The 20,853-nt window shown below is 34.1% G+C and overlaps 1 protein-coding gene across 7 annotated transcripts in view; it reads right to left on the bottom strand.

Annotated features, from left to right (window-relative positions):
* DICER1 (dicer 1, ribonuclease III) overlaps positions 1–20,853 on the bottom strand; it is a 126,602-nt gene that overhangs the window by 44,941 nt on the left and 60,808 nt on the right. For all 7 annotated transcript variants that reach the window (XM_056811317.1, XM_016425522.2, XM_016425521.2 and 4 more), the window contains exons 9-13: positions 9,875–10,043; positions 7,141–7,613; positions 4,918–5,050; positions 3,311–3,553; positions 1,880–2,034 (exon numbers count right to left, since the gene is read on the bottom strand). In XM_056811317.1, the coding sequence (XP_056667295.1) occupies positions 1,880–2,034; positions 3,311–3,553; positions 4,918–5,050; positions 7,141–7,613; positions 9,875–10,043 (1,173 nt within the window). The remainder of the gene's footprint in view (positions 1–1,879; positions 2,035–3,310; positions 3,554–4,917; positions 5,051–7,140; positions 7,614–9,874; positions 10,044–20,853) is intronic.

The following is a 20,853-nucleotide window of genomic DNA, read 5'->3' as shown; positions in this document are numbered from 1 at the left end:
TCTGAAGCTAAAGTACAAGAAATTATGCAAGAATCTGAAGCTAAAATTCAGAACATTATAAAAAACATGCAAGATAAAACACAGGAAAATATTTAAAAATTTGAGGCTAAAAGGCAGGAGAACATACAAGTCCAACTGGATAATCTAAAATGTTTCTTAGAGGATCAAATGGCAAACATCCATCCTACCAGAAACAGGTCTGGGCATGACAGACCTGTTTCTGAACCTCTAAATAAGGAAATCTCCTTCCCCGAAATAGAGATGGAAAACACCTTCCCTATAGCTCAGTTAACAGACTTGTTCTCTCATGGTCTGCAAATCTTGGCTGAACTTAATCCCCAAGACTCTTCCCCTGCAATCCCAGTTTCTCATGTTCCTTCTCCTACACAAAGCCAAATTCCAGCCCAAAGGAAATCTTGTCCTTCTAAAGAAACTCGTCTTAGTCAAACTGACCCACAGGTACCAAATTCAATTAGAGGCCTGTTTCCTCTAAGAGAAGTACCTGAAATAGGACGGAACAGGGATGTGGTGACTTTAAGGCACAATATACCGTTTACTCCCCAAGAAATAAATGAATTTACACAAAATATCCCCACATATGAACAAGATCCCTTTCTAGTAACAAAAAAGATCACAGACATATTTTTTCAGTATAATCCATCTTACAAGGACATTGAAAACTTGCTACAGGCTTTTTTAACTAAACATGAGAAAAATAAAATAATTGCTCATGTCAACAAAACCTAGGGGCACAGGGTAGGACATTGACCATCTCAGGATCCCGAATGGGACTATAACGACTCTGAGGATCTTTTATAACTATACCATTGTAGAGAAGCCATCTTAACAGCAATGAGAGAGTGTGCAGACAGTACAGATAAGTGGACAGAATTTGAAAAAATTAAGCAAAATGAGGAAGAGACACCCTCCAGTTTCATGGACAGAATAATCAAGTTTGGAGGTAGATACCTGGATTTTGACCTATCTAAAGAAAATTGCATAAGACAAGTTAGAAGGCACTTTGTCAATAATTCTTGCAAAGTGATTAGGGATTATTTTAGAACACACTGCCCAAAATGGCCAGAGATGGACCTTGAAGAACTGTGGAAAATAGTTCTATATGTTTCAAAGGGAAACAAAGGCGGAAGAAAATAATGATTTCATAGAGGAAATAAAGAATTGAGAAGTTTAAAAGATGGCTAAAACAGAAAGTGGGCATGATACTCAACCAATGACATTTGCCCCTCTCCAGAAATCTAATTATCAATCCAAACCTGCAAATTCTGTGATATCCTTTACAATAGTCGAACCTTTTTCTGGTCATAATGAGAAAACTACTCACTTAGATTCAAATAAATTAATACCATGTCAAAAATATAACCTGGTTGAAATAATTCTGTGGTACCATCTCACAGTTATTAGATTGGCTACTATCACAGAAAAGGAAAATGATAAATGTTGAAAGAGATACAGAAAAACTGGAAAACAATATACAGTTGTGATCTGATCCAACTATTTTAGAGAAGAATTTTGAACTATGCTCAAAGGACTCTAAAACTGTGCATACTCTTTGATTCATTTGATCAATTTGATCAATACCATTACTAGGTCTATATCCCAAAGAGATTCTAAAAAAAGGAGAAAAGACTTATTTGTAAAAAAAAATATTTATTTTAAAAACATACTTTCTGTATGAATTATTGTTTATATTGGTAAAAACTGATGAGTATGTGTAGAGATACATCGCCCTTATGGAACAGGATATTTCAAAATTATTTGTGTAGATCTAAAATGATATTGCTCAACTTAAAAAATATAAATCTTGTAACAGTCATAAGTTTTTAGTCTTGAAATGAACACAAATGATGTAGTACCGTACCTATTGATGTGTCCAATGGCTGTATTAATTGTAACTCTTGGACTTCCATCATCTGGCCTCAAAACATAGGGTGGGAAAATATCATCATCATCCACAATAGGTTCAGTTTCAGTCTCACCAGTATCAACTGATTTGGAACATTTGTTTCTTAAGATCTGAATGTTTTAAATATAGAACATTTAATGAAAACATAATCTCTTTTGGTAGAATTTTTTTGCCTTTATATATACCAATCCTTAATAGAAAGAATTTGGTTCTTTACCCATGTCCCTTTCTCATTTCAAACTCTAAACTTATACTCTTCAAAAAGGTTTTTCCCAATGACTCCCATACCATATTCCCTCAACAAAATACAAAGTCTCTACTATATTTGTACATCCCTCTATCTGTCTCTACAAATGTTCATTTTTTTAACAAATGAATGTATTTGTTGAACTTTTTCCATCATGTGATAGGTTTCTCCAAGACAGTCTCCTATGAGGCAAAACCCTTGGAATCAGGTCTGCATTTAAACTTTGATTTTGTGACATTAATTGTGTGATCTTGGACAAATCATTTGATACAAGGCTATTTGTAACAAAAGGAGAATAGCTGTACCATCTACTTTACAGAGTCTCAGAACCATGCAGAGCTGGAGGGATTTTAGAGATCATGTAGTCCTAAGCCTCTTAATTTGAAGTTCATGAACTTAATTTTTTACAAAAATTGATAATTACATTTTAATATATTTGTTTCCTTTAAAATATTAAGTATTTTATTTTAAGTATTTAAAAATATCATTCTAGGAAGTACATATTCTTCACAAGACTGCCATAGGAATCCATAACGCAAAAAAAGATTAAGCACCCCTGATCCAGTCTAATCCCTTCAAAAAAGAAATAATAAAATATATTCAGAAAGATTAAATTCTTTTATTCAAGGTCACTGAGTGAATGAATATGTGGGAGAAGTAGGATGCTTCCTCCACCAAACCTTGTAAAATCAAAATAAGATAATGTACATAGTTACATAAACATTAAATTGCTATATAAAATCAGTTACTGTCAATTTATCACATTTCCCTACACTAATCCAATCATACTCAGTGAACCCTTCACAACAACTCAAAATTTCATCTCTCCCAGGAAGCCATTGTCATTCAAACAATTTCTAAATAATCGCTCCTTTATTCTGGCTGTCTCAGAACTTCCAATTTATACTACTGTTGTATATTATCTGTTATGCTGTTTCAAACAACTTGAGATCCATTCTAATGTGGAAGATTTAGCCCTTCATTAGACTACAAGTTTTTTGTTTCTCCTATTCCTCTGTTATATACTGTGACAGTGCTGACTACAATGCTTAAGAGATCACATACAGAAAAACTTGTCATTCACATTGAGCTCTCTAAAAATGCTACTGCTGAAGATTACATTTATTTACAAAACTTACCTTTTCAATAGCTTTGTAAGTTTTAAGATCATCTTCAAAACTTTTTATTTTGTCTGAATCAGCTAACATGATATAATTAGAGATGGGTGCCCTTGCTCTTCCCTTGGACTGTACATAAGATCGATATTCCATAGGCAAATCAAAACGAACCACCAGGTTGCATTTTGGTATGTCAACACCCTCTTCTACAATACTAGTTGCAATAAGTAGGTTGGTCTCATGTGCCCTAAATTTTCTAAGTACCTATAAGTAAAGAGAAAAAAGGACCAAGATAAAAATAGTTCTTAAATTGCATAGCCATCAGCATTATAGAAGTTAAAACACCATGGGAAAGTAGGTAGTTAAAGCAATTAAACCTAAAAATTGGTGAGCAAACTGATGGCCACTATTTCCATGCCCATACTAGACTGAGAATTAAGGCTAAACTGACAAGAGCACAATAAAGGAAAGAAAAACAATCTAAATACAAAAAGTAAATTCTAAATTAATACCCTAATGTGGCCATAAAATGTTAAATTCCTGTAATATGGGTCCATCCAACTAAGAGACAAATGTACTATAACTTTTGAAGTATTATTAATATAAGAACCCTGAATAATTTGCTTTACACATAGATATTCAAATATGCTAATCTCAATAATCTAAATCTGTCAAATCCCTCACAATTACATATTGCAGGCAATCACTTAATTTTATTGTTTGGAGGCTCATCAATCACCAGCAATTATGATCAGCAACCATGGTATGTAGCTTTTTAAGCAAAAATATACATTCCATTTTTGTATAAAATTTTCCAGTATACCAGGTTCAACAGTTCCTTTATTTCTCTCTATTTGAACAATTAAACATTCAGCTGAGTCTCTAAAAAGTGAAATAATAGGACTAGTTCTGAATAGGGTTATAAAGTCTCAAATTAGCCTGTAATTTAAGTTTCATTTTTAACCCTTCCTTTCTGTCTTAAAATCAATATTGTGTATTGGTTCCAAGGCAGAAGAGTGGTAAGGGCTAGGCAATGAGGATCAAGTGACTTGCCCAAGGTCACTCAGGCAGGATGTGTCTGGGGCCAGATTTGAACCCAGGACCTCCCATCTCCAGGCCTGGATCTCAATCCCCTGAGCCCCTCAGCTGCCCCCAGTTTGAGTTTCTTTTATGAGAATATACATGAAATTCGGGCATTAAAGATGGTAATAAGAATTAAGTTCCCAAAATCTAAAAGTGTAATATCTCTTAAAAAACACTCAAAGGTCTAGAGGTCTTTCAAGTTAATCAAACCACAAATTGCTCTTGGAATAACTTGCTACACAAGTCTTTAATGACATTTTTGTAGTCTAAACAAGAACTAAGAAGTTAATATTTTTCCCTTTGAGGTAGAGTTAAAATTGTCATCAACTATCTGAAGGAAAATGAAATTGATAATGACAGATCAATTAAAACTAGACTAATTTTTTGAATAATTTTTCAAGTTCAGAGTATGATTCAATATGGAGCTATTAAATGATAGATGCCTTTTGTATAAGTAAACCATCTATATTTCAAACAAATGCTAAAGATCTAGAACAGATTATCTGTATAAATTGTTACTATAAAATTATTTTTGTTTAAATTACCTCTTCCTGTTTTCTGAACTCCACTTCCATCTGTTTATTACGAGGTTGATTCTTTCCAATGCCATGTCCAGTTATAAAGTTGCTGCTAATATAAGCCAGTTCTGGATCTTGCTTGCCAGCTTCCTTTATCAATCTAAGATAATTACACATTTATTTTGGAAGTTAAACATAATTCACTTTTTTTTAAAAATCTGCTTATAAAGTTTATATGAAAAAAATATAAATCGGTGTCAATCTCCATCCTCTCCTAACATATATTAAATGGCTATGGTATTCTGTTCTTCCTCTTCCTAACTGCTTTGTTTACAGACACTAGGAAAATGAGGAAATAATCTGTGTAACCCTACGGTGGACATACAGAGTTTTTACATAATATGAAAAATGTTATTTTCAAAATGGCAGGTTGGCCAAGTTGCCTAAAGAGTATTCATTCATTCGACAAAAATGTATTATGTGCCTATTATGTATTATGCTAAATATTGAGAAAAACAAAACAGTGCCTACCATCAAAGGGATTATGTTCTACTGGAGAAACAACATATACACAAACACAAAGTAATTTTGACAAGAAGCAAGTGGCTCACAATGGAGAGTGGGAAGCTGGGGAGAGATCAGGAAAAGCTTCATATAAGTAGTGACCTCTGAGATGTTCTTTAAAAGAAGGTACAAGGATTTCACATGGCAACAGTGAGTACAGAGTACAGGGCAGATATGGAAGAATGATAATTTATACTAAGGCACAAAAGCAAATAGAATGTCGGCTACAGAGAATAGCCAAGAGTCAGCTGGATTAAAACAAAATGTATAAAGCAGAAGTAATGTGAAATGGCTAAATGAGTAGGTGGGAACCTAACTGTGGAGATCTTTAAATATGAGCAAGAAGTTTTCATTTTATCCTAGAGAAAATAGGGAACCACTGAAAATATTTGAGTAGGAGAGTGACATTTCCAACAAGAAGAATTACAACTTCCCTATATAGGCCTAATTGGGTTGTAAGGGGTAACAATAAAGGCATTAATACCTGAAGGACAAACTACTTTCAGGTTTTCTAGAGCCACTAATTCTTTTTTAAAATTTTGGGTATTTTATTTCCTTTAACCATAGCTTACATTACTTCTATAAAAAAGTAATTTTACTCTATTACTTATTTCAATACTTTCAAGGGCCTGTTATTTAATCAGTTCTATTATATCTGAAAAACAAAAACACCTATCATTCAAACATGGATATTATCTTCCTAATTCCCATGAGTACTATAAGAATAGCATAATTTCTGGACGAGACCATAATGAAATGTCCTAAAATCATTTTATAATGCAGGTTGTGATTCAACATGAAAAAAAAGCAGAAATGAGACACATTTTTACTAAAAGTACCCATAATATTGCCTAAATATCCAGAAGAAAACTAAATGAATATTAACTCAGCCACTAATTAGCTATGTCACCTATCAGCTCTCTGAACTTGGTTTTCCCTTACCTATAAAATGGAGAGATTAAACTAAGAGATAACAAGTGATTTCTCTAAGGCCTACGTCAAGCACTCTCTTTTCTTGCGGTGGTCACAGCAAATGAAATTAAATGAGATAAATGATTCAAAGTGCTTTGCCTTTGTGACCTGCCTACAAGCACAGAGGTCACAGGTGTCTGAGGCCAGATTTGAACTCGGGAAGATGTCTTCCTGACGACTCCAAGCCCAGAACTCTATCCAATGCACCAATTAGGATGCTTAAAGATCCTATCACCTAAAAACTAAAGGAAGTTAACATACTAAATATGTTTTTAGTAGTATATCCACCAGAAACAATTATTTTCAACATACATAAATAATTTTTAAATATTCAATTACAAATACTCAAATCTATCTAGTTTAATGCAATTTGGTTAAATAGAAAAAGCCTACCAACACTAAGTTTGTGGCAGAGTTCTTGATAGTTTCCATCTATTTTGAACTTAAGAATCATTAACAATATAAACATAATCTAGTATAAGCAACATATCATTTTAAACTAGCTTAAGTTGTACTTCTTATACTCATTTCAGACTTCCCAAAATGTACTTTTCACCTTATTCAGCTGTTTCAATAATTATATAAAAATTGTAATGCTATAACATTCATATATTCTTCATGTTTGCTCTCAAAGGTACTTCTGTGCATCACTTTAAAAATGTAAGATGCTTCTGTTTTCTTCTATAGAAAAACTATTACCCATAAGAGTTTTACCTGTTTAAAACAACTGCTGTATATCTTCTCTCCACAAAAATAATTCCACATAAGATATTGGTAAATGGAGAGGGAAAATTTGTCTCTGGCTTCTCTTTTTCTTCAATTTCTTCATCCTCATCATCATCTTCAGAATCACTCCAAGACACATAATTATCTTGATTCCTATTATTATACCATTCAACGCTCTCAAATTGCTGCCGTTCATATGGTTTATATTTACGTAAAATTTCAAGCAGTTTTATTACTTTCGGGGTTACAAATTTCAGGTCAAGTGAGGCAGGTGAGAAGTGCTCTTCACAGAGTGCATGTATTTTCCTTAGAAAAGTGTCTGTAAACAATAAAAATTTCCTGTGCAGCTCCTCTTGCTCATGTTTGATATATTTCTGAAGTTCTCTTACCATCATTCCAGCTACCTTATCTGTACACCAGGGTCCCAGAACCACCAATACTGCTCGGCAGTCTGAAAGAATCTATAAAAATATTTTTTAATGAAAAAAGAAAAAAGTAAAAAAATAATGATCCAACAATTCACAATGTTAAGCCTTCACTTCTCAAGCTGCACTAACAAATTTATTTCACTGACCCAAAAATAAAGATTCATTACTTAAGGATTAAGGCTCCCTTCCAGACAAGTATTTCATGATTCTATTACAACCTACAGATGAGTCTATTACAACTCATCTGACTTTATTAGACTATAAAATGCAAAAACATTAAAAGTCAAAAATTCAAAGCATAAGCTTTGTAAGTTTATGCAATTAGAATTGCAATCCTATTAACTCACTTCTAAATAAATAATACAAGAAGTAATAAGGAAGGGTTAATTAGTTTAAGAAGCAAAGGGAAAATGTTTTCCCTTAATTTTAGGACAACTCTATTGCAGACATAATATAATTACTCATGTAACTAATGATGCTGATGGGAAAATTGCTGATAACTCTATATACTTTAAAGTCTACAAATCATTTTACTTACAACTTTGTGTGTTAGGTCATACAACTGATATCTTTATTGGACATATAAAGAAACTAAGGCTCAGAGGGGTTATTAAGTCATCCCTCAGAGAAGAGAGGGGGCAAGATGGGATCAAACTGTGTAAAGTGACTAGATGGTAGTTCTGAATCCTTGAGAGTGTCTTAGGACAATGGGTGCCCCACAAAGAGAAGGATTAATTTGAAAGAGGAAGTAGGGAAAAGTTTTCCACCTGTCACACAATTCCCAAAGAAGCTCAGGTTTGTAAGCCCACATTTGGCATGTGTAGAGTATAGTGTAGTAGAGTAGAGTAAAGTAGTGTAGAGTAGAGTGTAAAGCAAAACAGAGTAGATATAAAATATAAATAAGAAAAACAACACTGAAGGGTAATTTCAAGTTAAATCTATGCATAAAGGAGAGTCTTTTACTACAAGCGGCTTCAATAAGATCCATCAAGGGCATTTCTAGTCAGGATCTTATACAATAATACGATTTGTGAGTGTTTGAACTTTTCTGAACTAGAGCAGGGGTTCTTAACCTGGAGTCCATGGACCTAATTTCCCCCAAGAATTTTGTGGAGACTCAGAAAACAATTACAACTTAATTTTTGCTAACCTTAAATGAAATTTAGCATCCCCTTCAATTATTAATTTTAAAAGAAAAAAGTATCCTGAGAAAAGGTTCACAGGCTTTACAAGTCTACCAATAAAGCTCATGAAATTAAAAAAAAAAAGTCCTCTTATTTAGTGGAATAATTACTGAAATAAAAAGGAATTGTTTGCAGAGGCTGACATAAAGGTCTTAATTTCCTCAATTTTTAAGTATAAATACAGCTTTCAATCACATTTGTCAGTTAAACCCAACTTTAGCTGAGCCATCTTTAGGAAGTAACTTCCAGAAAGTGGTTCCTTGAGTTTTTGGCGGGTTGGCCTTTTTACTTTTTAAAAAACATACTTAAGAGCAAGGCAGTGTTGTGTAGCAGATATCACATTGGATTTAGAGCTCATTGACCTGAATTTGAATCCTGTCTTTTCTACTTCTTACTATGTTACCCAGGTAAATCACTTCTTCTCTTTGGGCCTTAGTTTCCCTATATATAAAATAAGCTAGCAATATTCTTGTAACTCTAAGGGTTACTTTCAAGTATGAATCCCTATGATCCTACTATAAGCAGGTACAAATGAAAGAACCATCTTAACAAAAATGCTAGAGTCCTCTTTTAATCTTGAACGTGTATATGAATACATATATAAGGCAAACACAAATTAATTCCGTCTCAAAGCTCAAAATTAAGTGCTCAGTGAGGACATGAACAGCTGGAAAAATTTACTACAAAATTTTGTAGCTGACAAAAGACCAAAGCTGGTATGCAACCATTTCTCAAAAGTAAATTTACATGGCCTAAGAGTGCCACTACCTTGATTTACAAAAAGGTATGAATTCAGGGATTCAGAATCCCATTCAAATACAGTATGAACATGAAAAAAAAAAGTATAAAAGAGAGAAGTAGGCATACATTTTAATTTGAAGAGAAAAAAAGCTGCTAAGAATTTTTTTCATTATGAAAAAGTTATGTTCTGGCTTTATATCTTCCACTACCAGAGTATCATTAAATATTTCTTTGCCTAACTTCTTAACTATAAATTGAAATGTTTTAAGTCACAAGGTTATAATCCGCTTATTGCAAAACAACTGGCAAGGAGCAAATAGGTAACAATTAAAGCAGTACTTTCCTATTACCAAATATTTATGTTCTTACCTGTTTAGAAATTAATATAGAATCCTTTTCTTTTGAATGCACAGATATGTTGCAGTCATTTAGAAAATTAAGTGCTTCATCCAATTCCTTTAGCAGCCTTTCATAGAGCCCACTAGTATCAGTATATGGTCCACAATCTACCACAATCTCACATGGCTGAGAAGTATATCTTTAGGTGGAAAGGAAACACAAGTTTTCAGTAGGAAAGAAAGTACTGCTGAAAATACAATTTTTTTCTTGACATAGTTTTAAAAATGTAAGAACTATCATAAGCCAGGCCCATTGTTCACCCAACACAGACTTTATCTGACAGTAACTTTAAGGGGCATAATGTAAGGGAGCATGCCTGCTCTCCATTAGTGTCAACTTCAAAAGGCTGGGCATTTACCCAAAACATCTTAAGCTTCTCTTAATAACTCATCAGGGAGCTTTCAAACATAAACTTACCTGAAAACTTCTTGAAACCATTTATACTTTCAAAAAATATCACACTTCCTTGGGATAGTAAGTTCTCTAGGCTTACTACTTTTTGTGTAATGCAGGACATTCTTTTTTCTTTGTCCCCCAAAAAAACTTTTCTACAAAATTGGTCCCAGAAATTAAAAGTAAAAAGAGAGTATACTAGGTTCCATTTGGAAATTTTTCTCATTTGGTAAACTGTGTGTGGCTTTTAATAACAAGCACACAATCTCTCACTAAATAATCTGTTAGTTTAGGGACTCTTGGGATACTGTAATCTCCAAAGAATCAAAGTTGTGAGTGACATAAAGAGCAGCTGAATTAGATAGGAAGAGCACAAGCAGGCTATAAAGTATAAAAAAACTGGAAGGGGAGGGGAGAGAGCAGGTTATGAAGAGCTTTGAATACCAAATAGAGAAATTTATATTTGATGTTGGAGTTGACAGGGAGTAGCAAATGGAGGTGAGTAAAATGGGCTGGGGGGAGGGGGAGCATGTTAGACTTGCACTTAGAAAGATCACTTTAACCGCTGAAGAGAAGATAGACTGGAGTGGGGCAGAGATTTGTGGCAGGGTAAAAAACAAATAGGCTATTGCAATAGTCCAGGAATGAGGTAATGAGGACCTGTACCAGACAGAGGGCATGTCAGAGAAGAGAAGGTGATATATTTGAGAAATGTTAAGAAAATAAAAGTAACATATCTTAACAAAAGATTACATAGAAAATTTAGGAAGAGGGGAAGATTTCAGGAAAAAGATAAATAATTCAGTTTGGACATATTGAGTTGAAGATATCCAGAGGAAATCCAGTTTGAGATGTCTAATAAGCAATTGAAGATTTAAGTCTAAAGATCAGCAGAGTTAGGGCTAGATAAGTAGATTTGAGAATCATCAACAGTGACTTTAACTGAATCCATTAGAGCTGTTGAACTCATCCAGGAAATTATACAGAGAAGGGAAAGTGGTCCAGAATAGATCCCTGGGGGCTATCAATAGTTAGTTAGCAAGCAGGACTTAGATAAAAATCAAGCAAAGGAGACTGAGAAGAAGCAATGACAGATAGAAGAACCAAAAGGAGAAAGTAATGTCTCAAAAATCTTAGAGAGTATTATGGAGACATGGTTGATAGTGTCAAACTGTGGAGAGGTCAAGAAGGCTAAAGATTGAGAAAAGGCAATTAGATTTGTCAATTGAGGAATTCTCACTAAATTTGGAAAGAGCAGTTTTGATTGAATGATAACAGGAGCCAAACTGTAGAGCTGAGAATGAGAGAATATGAAAGAAAAGCCACCAGTATTGATGACCTACTCAAGGATTTTAGCCACAAAAAGAGATATGAGAAGACAGCTGGCAGTGATGACTAGATTAAGTGAATGTTTTTTGAGGATGGGGGAGATATAGATATGTTTATAAATAGTTAAGGAAATAACATCCAGTTGATAAGAGATTTAAGTGAGAGAATGAGGATGATAGAGGGACAATATATTAGAGAAGATGGGATTAAATGGGATCACTTATGCATGTAGAAGAGTTTGCCATATGAGACAAAGGCAAATGAGGAGATAGTGGCAAAAGGCATCTGAATGACATGAGATAAAGAAAGAAGAAGGAATTCTCAGCTAATGGCCTCAATACAACTTAAAGCACCAGAAAACAAGGAAGTACCAAGAAAGCCAGACTAAATTCAACAAATAGGCTCAGTCAATAGGATTTCAGCCTCAACCTGATGGAGCAACTGTAGGAATAATAGCCAGTCCCCAGTAAGTCACTAGGAAAGGAAACTGAGATGGCTCCACCCTAGGCAGCAAGTACATGTCTAAGGGTCCTTCATGAGCCTGAAGATTAGTTCACTACCCAAGGAAACAGTAAAGTGTGATCCTCAGACAGCCTCTTCTGAGGAACTCTCCAAGAGATTTGAACATCAATAAAATCTCAATATTTAGTGGGAGTCTAGCCATGCTTCAGCAGCAGACAAAGCCAACTCCCAACTGATGACTATGCAAGGAAGTGGATAGGGACAGGGCTAAAGCCAGCATCCAAGTTAAGTCATCAGAAAATAAATGGAGAAAGCAAATGACAAACCTGGTAATACAAATCTGATTATACAATAGATGGGGGGATGCGGGGAGTGCCAAAGAACCATCCACATGATTGAAAACTGCAGAAGGGCAATGGTAAAGTATATTAAGGGCAGAACCAGACCTGGCCTCAGCAGAAAAGCTCAGTTCACAGATTAGACTTATGATTTTAGGCTTCAATCGAATCCATTCTTAGCCACTGTTTTATTAAATGTAATATTATTTCTTTAACTAATATTTATTCATTTTTAAAAAACTATTCATATGTCTTGCTAATATGAGCTATCCTCTATTTTCTCTAGCTCTATTATAATTTTTTTAAAACTCTCAACAATTCCTTTGTCCCTTTTCATGAAGTCTTGAGCTCTAATGTAGCTTTCTATAACTTATCTCTGAAAGGAGGAACAAAAAAATAAAAGGATCTTATGTTACAGTTTTGAAGTCAGCAATGGTATAAAAGATAAACAATGGGACTAAAATCAATTCAAACATTTATTGAGCATATGCAAAAGTACAAGGTGCTGAGTTAAGAGCTAGGAACACTGGGTGAGATTGGGAGTGTAAGTCTTCAGGAAATGTTCCTCATAAGAGATGTTAGCTAGGTGAACCTTAAACAATGGTCAAGATTCTAAAGGTGGAGGTAAAGAGAAGTACAATTCAGAAACAAGTAAATAAAGGGCAGTTAAGTAATATATGAAATGTCTGGAAAGGTAGATTGGGGGGCACATTATATTTTAGATTCAAAACAAAGAAGCTAATATTTTATTCTAAGAAGTAATAGAGAACCATCTGAAGTTTTTAAACAAGGAAAGGACAAGATCAAATTTGTGTATTAGAAAATTATTTCAACAAAAATGCAGAGTACAGATTAGAAAGGGGAGAAGCTGAATCATAGAACCCAATTTAGCAATAACTACAATAATCTAGATAAGAGATGTGATGAGAGGCTGAACCAGATCAGTAGCTATGTGAGAAGAAAGAAAGAGAAAAATGCAAGAAATAGGGTTGATGAATAATCAACAAGAGTTAACAACTGATTGGATTTGGGAGGATGGGGGTGGGAGGGAGTCAGGGAGAAAGAAGTATCAAATATGATAAGAATGATAGCAGTGGCCTCAACAGGAAAAAAAAAAAACTGGTAAATTTGGATGAGGCATGAGTTTAGAGAGGAAGCTAAAGAGTCCCATTACAGACATACTGAATCTAAGATGCCAACAGGATATACAAAGAGATACTAAAAGGCTGTCAGTCTTTATGATAACATTACAGGTATATATAAATAAATGAAGGTGACAGGATTACTGTGATTCCTGTAATAGCCACTTCCAAAAAGGTTAACCAGCTGAACTACACACAAAGCAAAACTGAACTATACTCCTCTTTACATCCACTCTTAGTATCCAGACTGTCCTTTAAAGCTCACATAGTTACCATCTCTGATGTGAATGAAAACTTTACTGAAGGACTCCTGGATCCCCTTTTATATCTCTAGTACTTAGCTCAACACTTTGTACTTTGTAGATAATAAATACTTGAATTGAATTTAGTCCCACAATTTGATAAGAAATCAAGTGAAACATTTAAATATGAAAAGAAAGGTATATGACTGAGTTAAGTTTAATAAAATTTTATATTTTTATAATTAATAATATATTATTACTATAATAATATATTATCATTATAATAAAAATATATTTATATTTAATAAAATTAATAAAAATTTTCATCTAAATAGTTGAACTAATCTAAGAAACGAGATAAAAGGAAGCTAATATCCAAAAGAGTTCTTCTAGCTGAGTTGTAGAAACCTGTGTAAGCCAAGTTAAGTACTAAGGCTGTGTGTGTACTTCTAGAACATCCATTCATTAAGACTTGTATTTTAATTTAAAATCTAAGAATTTTTGAATTTTTTTTTTGTTTGAGATTTTATTTTTATAAAAATCCAAGACTTTTGTTTAAGATTTTACTGTTATAAAAAATTCAAAGACTTTGATTTTGTTTGAGAAAAGATCTTCAAGAAAGAAGCTTGAAACTTTTATATCCAGAGAATGAACTGTTGCATAAAGATGCCGAAAACCTACACTTCATCAAGAAGATCAAGAATGAACTTTGGATGTGATTGATTGGACTGAACTTTTGATTGAACATTTATTGTAACATTTATGCCAAAAGGGACTGCCCCTAATTTGGCTTTCTGTCAATGAGCCTAGCAAACATTGATTTTGCTTTCTTTTCTTTTCTATTTCCTCTCTCACTATTCTAATTTCTCTTAGAAATTGAATATTGTGTATATCTTTAGTTAGAAGTGAATTTAGAACTACAAAATGATTATGTTAAATGATCAATGGGGAGACTAGTCTCCCAATGATCATCAGGGGGGATTGTAAACCTCAAATTTCCTTAGACTTATAAATGTTGGAAATTTCACCATTGGGATATTTCATACTTGGAAAATTTCTTACTGATAGTCTATTGGAATGGGAACTCCATTGGCATGGGAGGTTCCTTCTCTTCCCTTCTTAAGATTACTTTAGGACAGAAACCCTTTGCTGAACAATGGAAAGGACTTTGACCTATGCTTGAGCATAGAACAGGAATTTCTTTGAGTCTTGATTGATTTTAGAATTGATACAATGGAGATACTCCACCCTATTCAGTCCTAATAGGATTGAGTAAGGGCTGCAGCCTAGATCAAAATTTAATTATTCCAATCTCTACCATACTCAAGTTAACAGGATTTAGAAAGGGCTGGAACAAAGGAGTAAAGATTTAATCATTTGAAAAATATGACCTTCAACAGACATGTGCAAAAGCCAGAAACCTCTGGGCAGTCCTGGGTTAAGCGAGAGCCTCCATTGACAGGGAAATTGATGAAGAGTGATTGGTAGATGTGAGGGCTGAGGGGAGGCAACTTGGATGGTGTCCTTAAAGATAGGAGGGTCTGGAGACTCAGGAGAGAGAGGATTGAGTTTTTGGTCGGTGTGGTTCCTGGGCTCTGAGGAAGCTTGCTCTGAAGGAAGCTGAAGGTGGGGGCCTCTGAGACTGTTTCTCCATTTTGGACACGTGAGTGAAAGGGACTGATCTCCTTTCTTTGCCCCAGCTATCTAAGGGCTTGGGCCTTTTGGCCCAGCCTAAACCGAAGGGGTATTTAAGCCCTATTCCCTTCTCTCCCCTTTCTCTCTCTATATATATCTCTAATTCCTTTCTTGCTCCTATTGTAATTAAACTCCAAAAAAGGCTGACGGCTGACTTGAGTTTTTCATTTAGGAATTACATAGCTGATTCCTTGGCGACCTTAAATTAATATATATCAGTCTTTTAAAGTGATTCCCTTGTAACAGACTTCAACAATTCCTTGCCTTCTTACATCGTGTAACATTTTTGTTTTTCTTCATAAAGAAACAATTTCCACACACTTATTTTCAAAATACATGCCATACATAAAAGAATGTGGATTTCAGTCCCACAGATTAAATTATAGTGGGTTCTTTACCAGGGATGAACTGTATCTGGCAGGATTAGTTAAATCTTATATGTCTACAATCTGCAAATCACATCAAAAGGTTTTTAAGCTGAAAAGGAGGATGGAGGGAGAAAAATCAGCTAAAATCTATGAAAAGAGATACTATAAGAAGAAAATATAATATAGGTAGAAAAAAGATTGTAAAGGAGTAGAAATTCCCCCCCAAAAAAATAATGAAAAAGATCAAGAGCAAGCAATAAAACCGATGGTTTCACATAATCTTTGCAAAAATGCAGAATAGGGGTGATAAGCCAAAGAGTTTAGGATTTTATATTATTAGATGTATATCACATAAGAGCTACACGTGACAAAATTCGGAAAAATCAAGGTAAAAAAAATTTGGGTGAATAAGTATATTGTAGAACACTTGTACAAAAAGACAAAACATAATGGAAGTCTGGCCCTCAGGGATACAGTTAATGGGAAATACATGAATTACCTGAGCATCTTCTAAAGATTTATCTCTGCCCAAGTAGAATAGCAAAAAAATTCTTGATTAGCCTTAATAATTATATCCATTAAAAAAGAGGAATCAAATGCAAACTACTCAAATACTTACCAAAGACTAATGAATAGCTGAATCATGAGAACCATTCACTTTCAGAATATGCAAAAGAGTAAACAGGCATATTCTAAAATGAATATATCCTAAATTTTGATAAAGCAGATTATCAAGAGCTTTAGAGAAGGACAAGCAGGAATTCATGACCTAAAATCCTACAGAGGACTCAGTTCAGGAAGAATGAAATGAGAAGCTTTTACATATGAAATTTTGAAAACCCTAAGAGAAACAATTCCAACATGGATCAACAGGAAAATTGTCTAAAGAAATGGATGTCATTGACTACACAGGGGAAGTATTAAGAAATGTGGGTTTTATGATGAGACATCCTTACAAAATCTATGGGATGCAGCCAAAGCAGTACTCAGGAGGAAATTTAGATCCTTGAGTCCATATATTAACAAATTAGGAAGGGCAGAAGTCAATGAATTGGGCATGCAAATTAAAAAACTAGAAAGTGAACAAATTAAAAATCCTCAGATGAAGACTAAATTAGAGATCCTAAAAATCTAAGGAGAAATCAATAAAATTGAAAGTCAAAGAATTATTTATTTAATAAATATGACTAGAAGCTGGCACTTTGAAAAAACAAATAAAATAGATGAAGTACTGGTCAATCTAATTTTAAAAAGGAAAGAAGAAAACCAAATTGACAGTATCCAAGATGAAAAGGGAGGCCTCACATCTAATGAAGAAGAAATTAAGGCAATCATTAAAAATTATTATGCTCAATTATATGGCAATAAATATGGCAATCTAGGTGATATGGATGAATGTTTACAAAAAAATAAATTGCCTAGACTAACAGAGGAAGAAATAGACTACCTAAACAACCCATATTAGAAAAAGAAATTGAACAAGCTATCAAAGAACTTCCTAAGAAAAAATCCATATGGATTCACAAATGAATTCTATCAAACATTTAAAGAACAACTAATCCCAATATTATACAAACTTTTTGACAGAATAAGCAAAGGAGTTCTACCAAATTCCTTTTACAACACAAACATGGTTACTGATTCCAAAGCCAGGCAGGTCAAAAACATTGTACTAGAAACACTAGCTGTAACAATTAGAGAAGAAAAAGAAACTGAAGGTATTAATATAGGCAATGAGGAGACCAAGCTATCACTCTTTGCAGAAGATATGATGGTCTACTTAAAAAGTACTAGAGAATCAACCAAAAACCTAGTTGAAAAAATCAACAACTTTAGCAAAGTTGCAGGATACAAAATAAACTCACATAAGCCATTAGTATTTCTATATATTTCTAATACATATCAGCAGCAAGAATTAGAAAGAGAAATTCCATTTAAAATCACCCTAGACAATATAAAATACTTAGGAATCGATCTACCAAGACAAACCCAGGAACTATATGAACACAACTACAAAACACTCTCCACACAATTAAAACTAGATCTAACAATTGGAAAAACATCGGTTGCTCATGGGTAGGACGAGCTAACATAATAAAAATGACAATCCTACCCAAATTAATTTACTTATTTAGTGCCATACCCATTGAACTACCAAAAAACTTTTTTACTAAATTACAAAAAAAACTAACAAAGTTCATTTGGAAGAACAAAAGATCAAGGATATCCAGGGAAATCATGAAAAAAAAAATGTGAAGGAAGGAGGCTTTGCAGTCCCAGATCTCAAACTATACTATAAAGCAGTGGTCATCAAAATAATTTGATACTGGCTAAGAGACAGAAAGGAGGATCAGTGGAATAGACTAGGGGTAAGTGACCTCAACAAGACAGTCTGTGATAAGCCAAAATATCCCAGATTTGGGCACCAAATTCACTATTTGATAAAAACTGCTGAAAAAATTGGAAGACAGTATGGGAGAGATTAGGTTTGGATCAACACCCCACACCCTAAACCAAGATAACCTCAGAATGGGTGAATGACTTGAATATAAAGAAGGAAACTATAAGTAAATTAGATGAACACAGAATACTATACATGTCAGATCTTTGGAAAAGGAAAGACTTTAAAAGCAAGCAAGAGCTAGAAAAAAACCACAAACTGTAAAATCAATAATTTTGATTACATCAAATTAAAAAGGTTTTGTACAAACAAAACCAATGTAAACAAAATTAGAAGGTAAGCAACAAATTGGGAAACAATCTTCCTAACAAAAACCTCTGACAAAAGTCTAATTATTTAAATTTATAGAGCCAAACCTACTGTACCAAAAAATCAAGCCATTCTCCAATTGATAAATGGGCAAGGGACATGAATACGCAATTTTCAGTTAAAGAAACTAAAACTATTAATAAGCACATGAAAAAATGTTCTAAATCTCTTATAATCAGAGATATGCAATCAAAACAACTGAGGTATCAAACATGACAGCAATAGAAAGTAATGAATGCTGGAGGGGATGTGGCAAAGTCAGGACATTAATGCATTTCTGGTGGAGTTGTGGATTAATCCAACCATTCTGGAGGGCAATTTGGAACTATGCCCAAAGGGCGCTAAAAGACTGTCTGCCCTTTGATCCAGCCATAGCACTGCTCGGTTTGTACCCCAAAGAGATAACAAGGAAAAAGGCATGTACAAAAATATTCATAGCTACACTCTTTGTGGTGGTAAAAAATTGGAAAATGAAGGGATGCCCTTCAATTGGAGAATGGCTCAACAAATTGTGGTATCTGTTGGTGATGGAATACTATTGTGCTCAAAAAATAATATAGTGGAAAAATTCCATGTGAACTGGAATGACCTCCAGGAACTGATGCAGAGTGAAAGTAGGAGAACCAAGAGAACATTGTACACAGAGACTGATACACTGCGGTACAATCAAATGTAATGGACTTCTCCATTAGTGGCAATGCAGTGATCCTGAAAAACCCAGAGGGATCTATGAGAAAGAACACTATCCACATTCAGAGGAAAAACTGTGGGAGAAGAAACACAGAAGTAAAACAACTGCTTGAATACATGGGTCGAGGGGAATATTGTTGGGGATGTAGACTCTAAATGAACATACTAGTGCAAACATAAACAGCATGGAAATAGGTTTTGATCAAGGACATATATAATACCCAATGGAATTGTGAGTCAGCTACAGAAAGGGTGGGGGGAGAGAAGGGAGGGAAAGAATATGATTCCTGTAACCAAGGAATAATGTTCTAAATTGACTAAATAAATAACTTACAATAGAAAAAAAAGAAACATGGGTTTTTTAAATTTGGAAGCAAAAGCAGAAAAAAAAAGATTAATACAAAAGCATGATATTGTTCTGTAAGAATAATGTTAGGTAGGCTAAATTTTAGAACTAAATGAGTGTTTTGTCAAATGGAAGGACAAAAAAAAGGATTTTTAAAGGCATTTGGGGTAAGACAAAGTGCAAAGAATTAGTATTGCAGCTGATGGTGGACAAAATTATGCCAAATATGGATAGAGAAAAAGAACTATAAAACTCTTATTTCACCAGTTTTTCTCCTCTAGGGAAAATTACATTTTTTTATGCCTTTGCAAGCATGCATTCTCCATGTCTGGGATCAAAAAATAAGCATTTTTTAAAATGTCTACTATGTGCTAGGGATTGTGTTAGGGGTAACAAAGACAAAATGAAATAGTCCCTGCCCTCAAGAACCTTAGTTCCATCAATAGAAATAACATGTTGTGAAGATTGGATTTAGCTATCTCCTGACTGTAACAATAAAGATACTTAGCTCTTTCTTTATTGTAAAGATAAAATTGTAATCATCTGATTGTAACAATGAAGGTACTTAGCTCTTCCTTTATAGTGAAGCTATAATTGTAAGCTACGATCTATTTTTAGATTTTAACTACAAAAAGGTGTTAAGTAACTACAAAAGATGAACTAATCACAAAAAGGTCTTAAATAACTACAAAAGGTGAACTTAAGAAAAGAGGTGTTTAAGTAACCCAAAAAGAGATAGCCTAACTAAAGAAGGTGACAACTAAAGAATGGACAGTCCTGGAGAAAATCTAACCAAAGAAGTTGAGAAGTAAAGAATGGGCAGTCCTGGAGAAAAGTGTCTGCTGTGATTGGTAGATGTGAAAATTTAGAGAAGGTGACACAAGAGAAAAAGGTCTTTAAATAGAGAAAAAAAAGACTGAAGAGAACAGTCAGTCACCAGGTTTGGAGTGAAGGATCAGTCCCTTGGAGCTGAAGGGAACACAGACATTTGGAGCTTTGGAAATTCAGAGGTTCATTCTGACATTTGGGCACTGACTTGGAGAAGCAACCAGAATACAGACACCCAGACTTCTTTTAGACTGTTACCCTTGGTGAGTGAAAAGCTGACTTAGTGACCCCGCCTTTCTGGAAGCATGAAGCCTCTAGGAAAGGCCCAACTTCTTGAGACTCTCTT

Source organism: Monodelphis domestica, chromosome 1 (assembly GCF_027887165.1).
Source record: "Monodelphis domestica isolate mMonDom1 chromosome 1, mMonDom1.pri, whole genome shotgun sequence".
NCBI lineage: Eukaryota > Metazoa > Chordata > Mammalia > Didelphimorphia > Didelphidae > Monodelphis > Monodelphis domestica.
The sequence above is the reverse complement of the archived record's forward strand: the minus strand, read 5'-3'. Positions and strand labels throughout refer to the sequence as shown.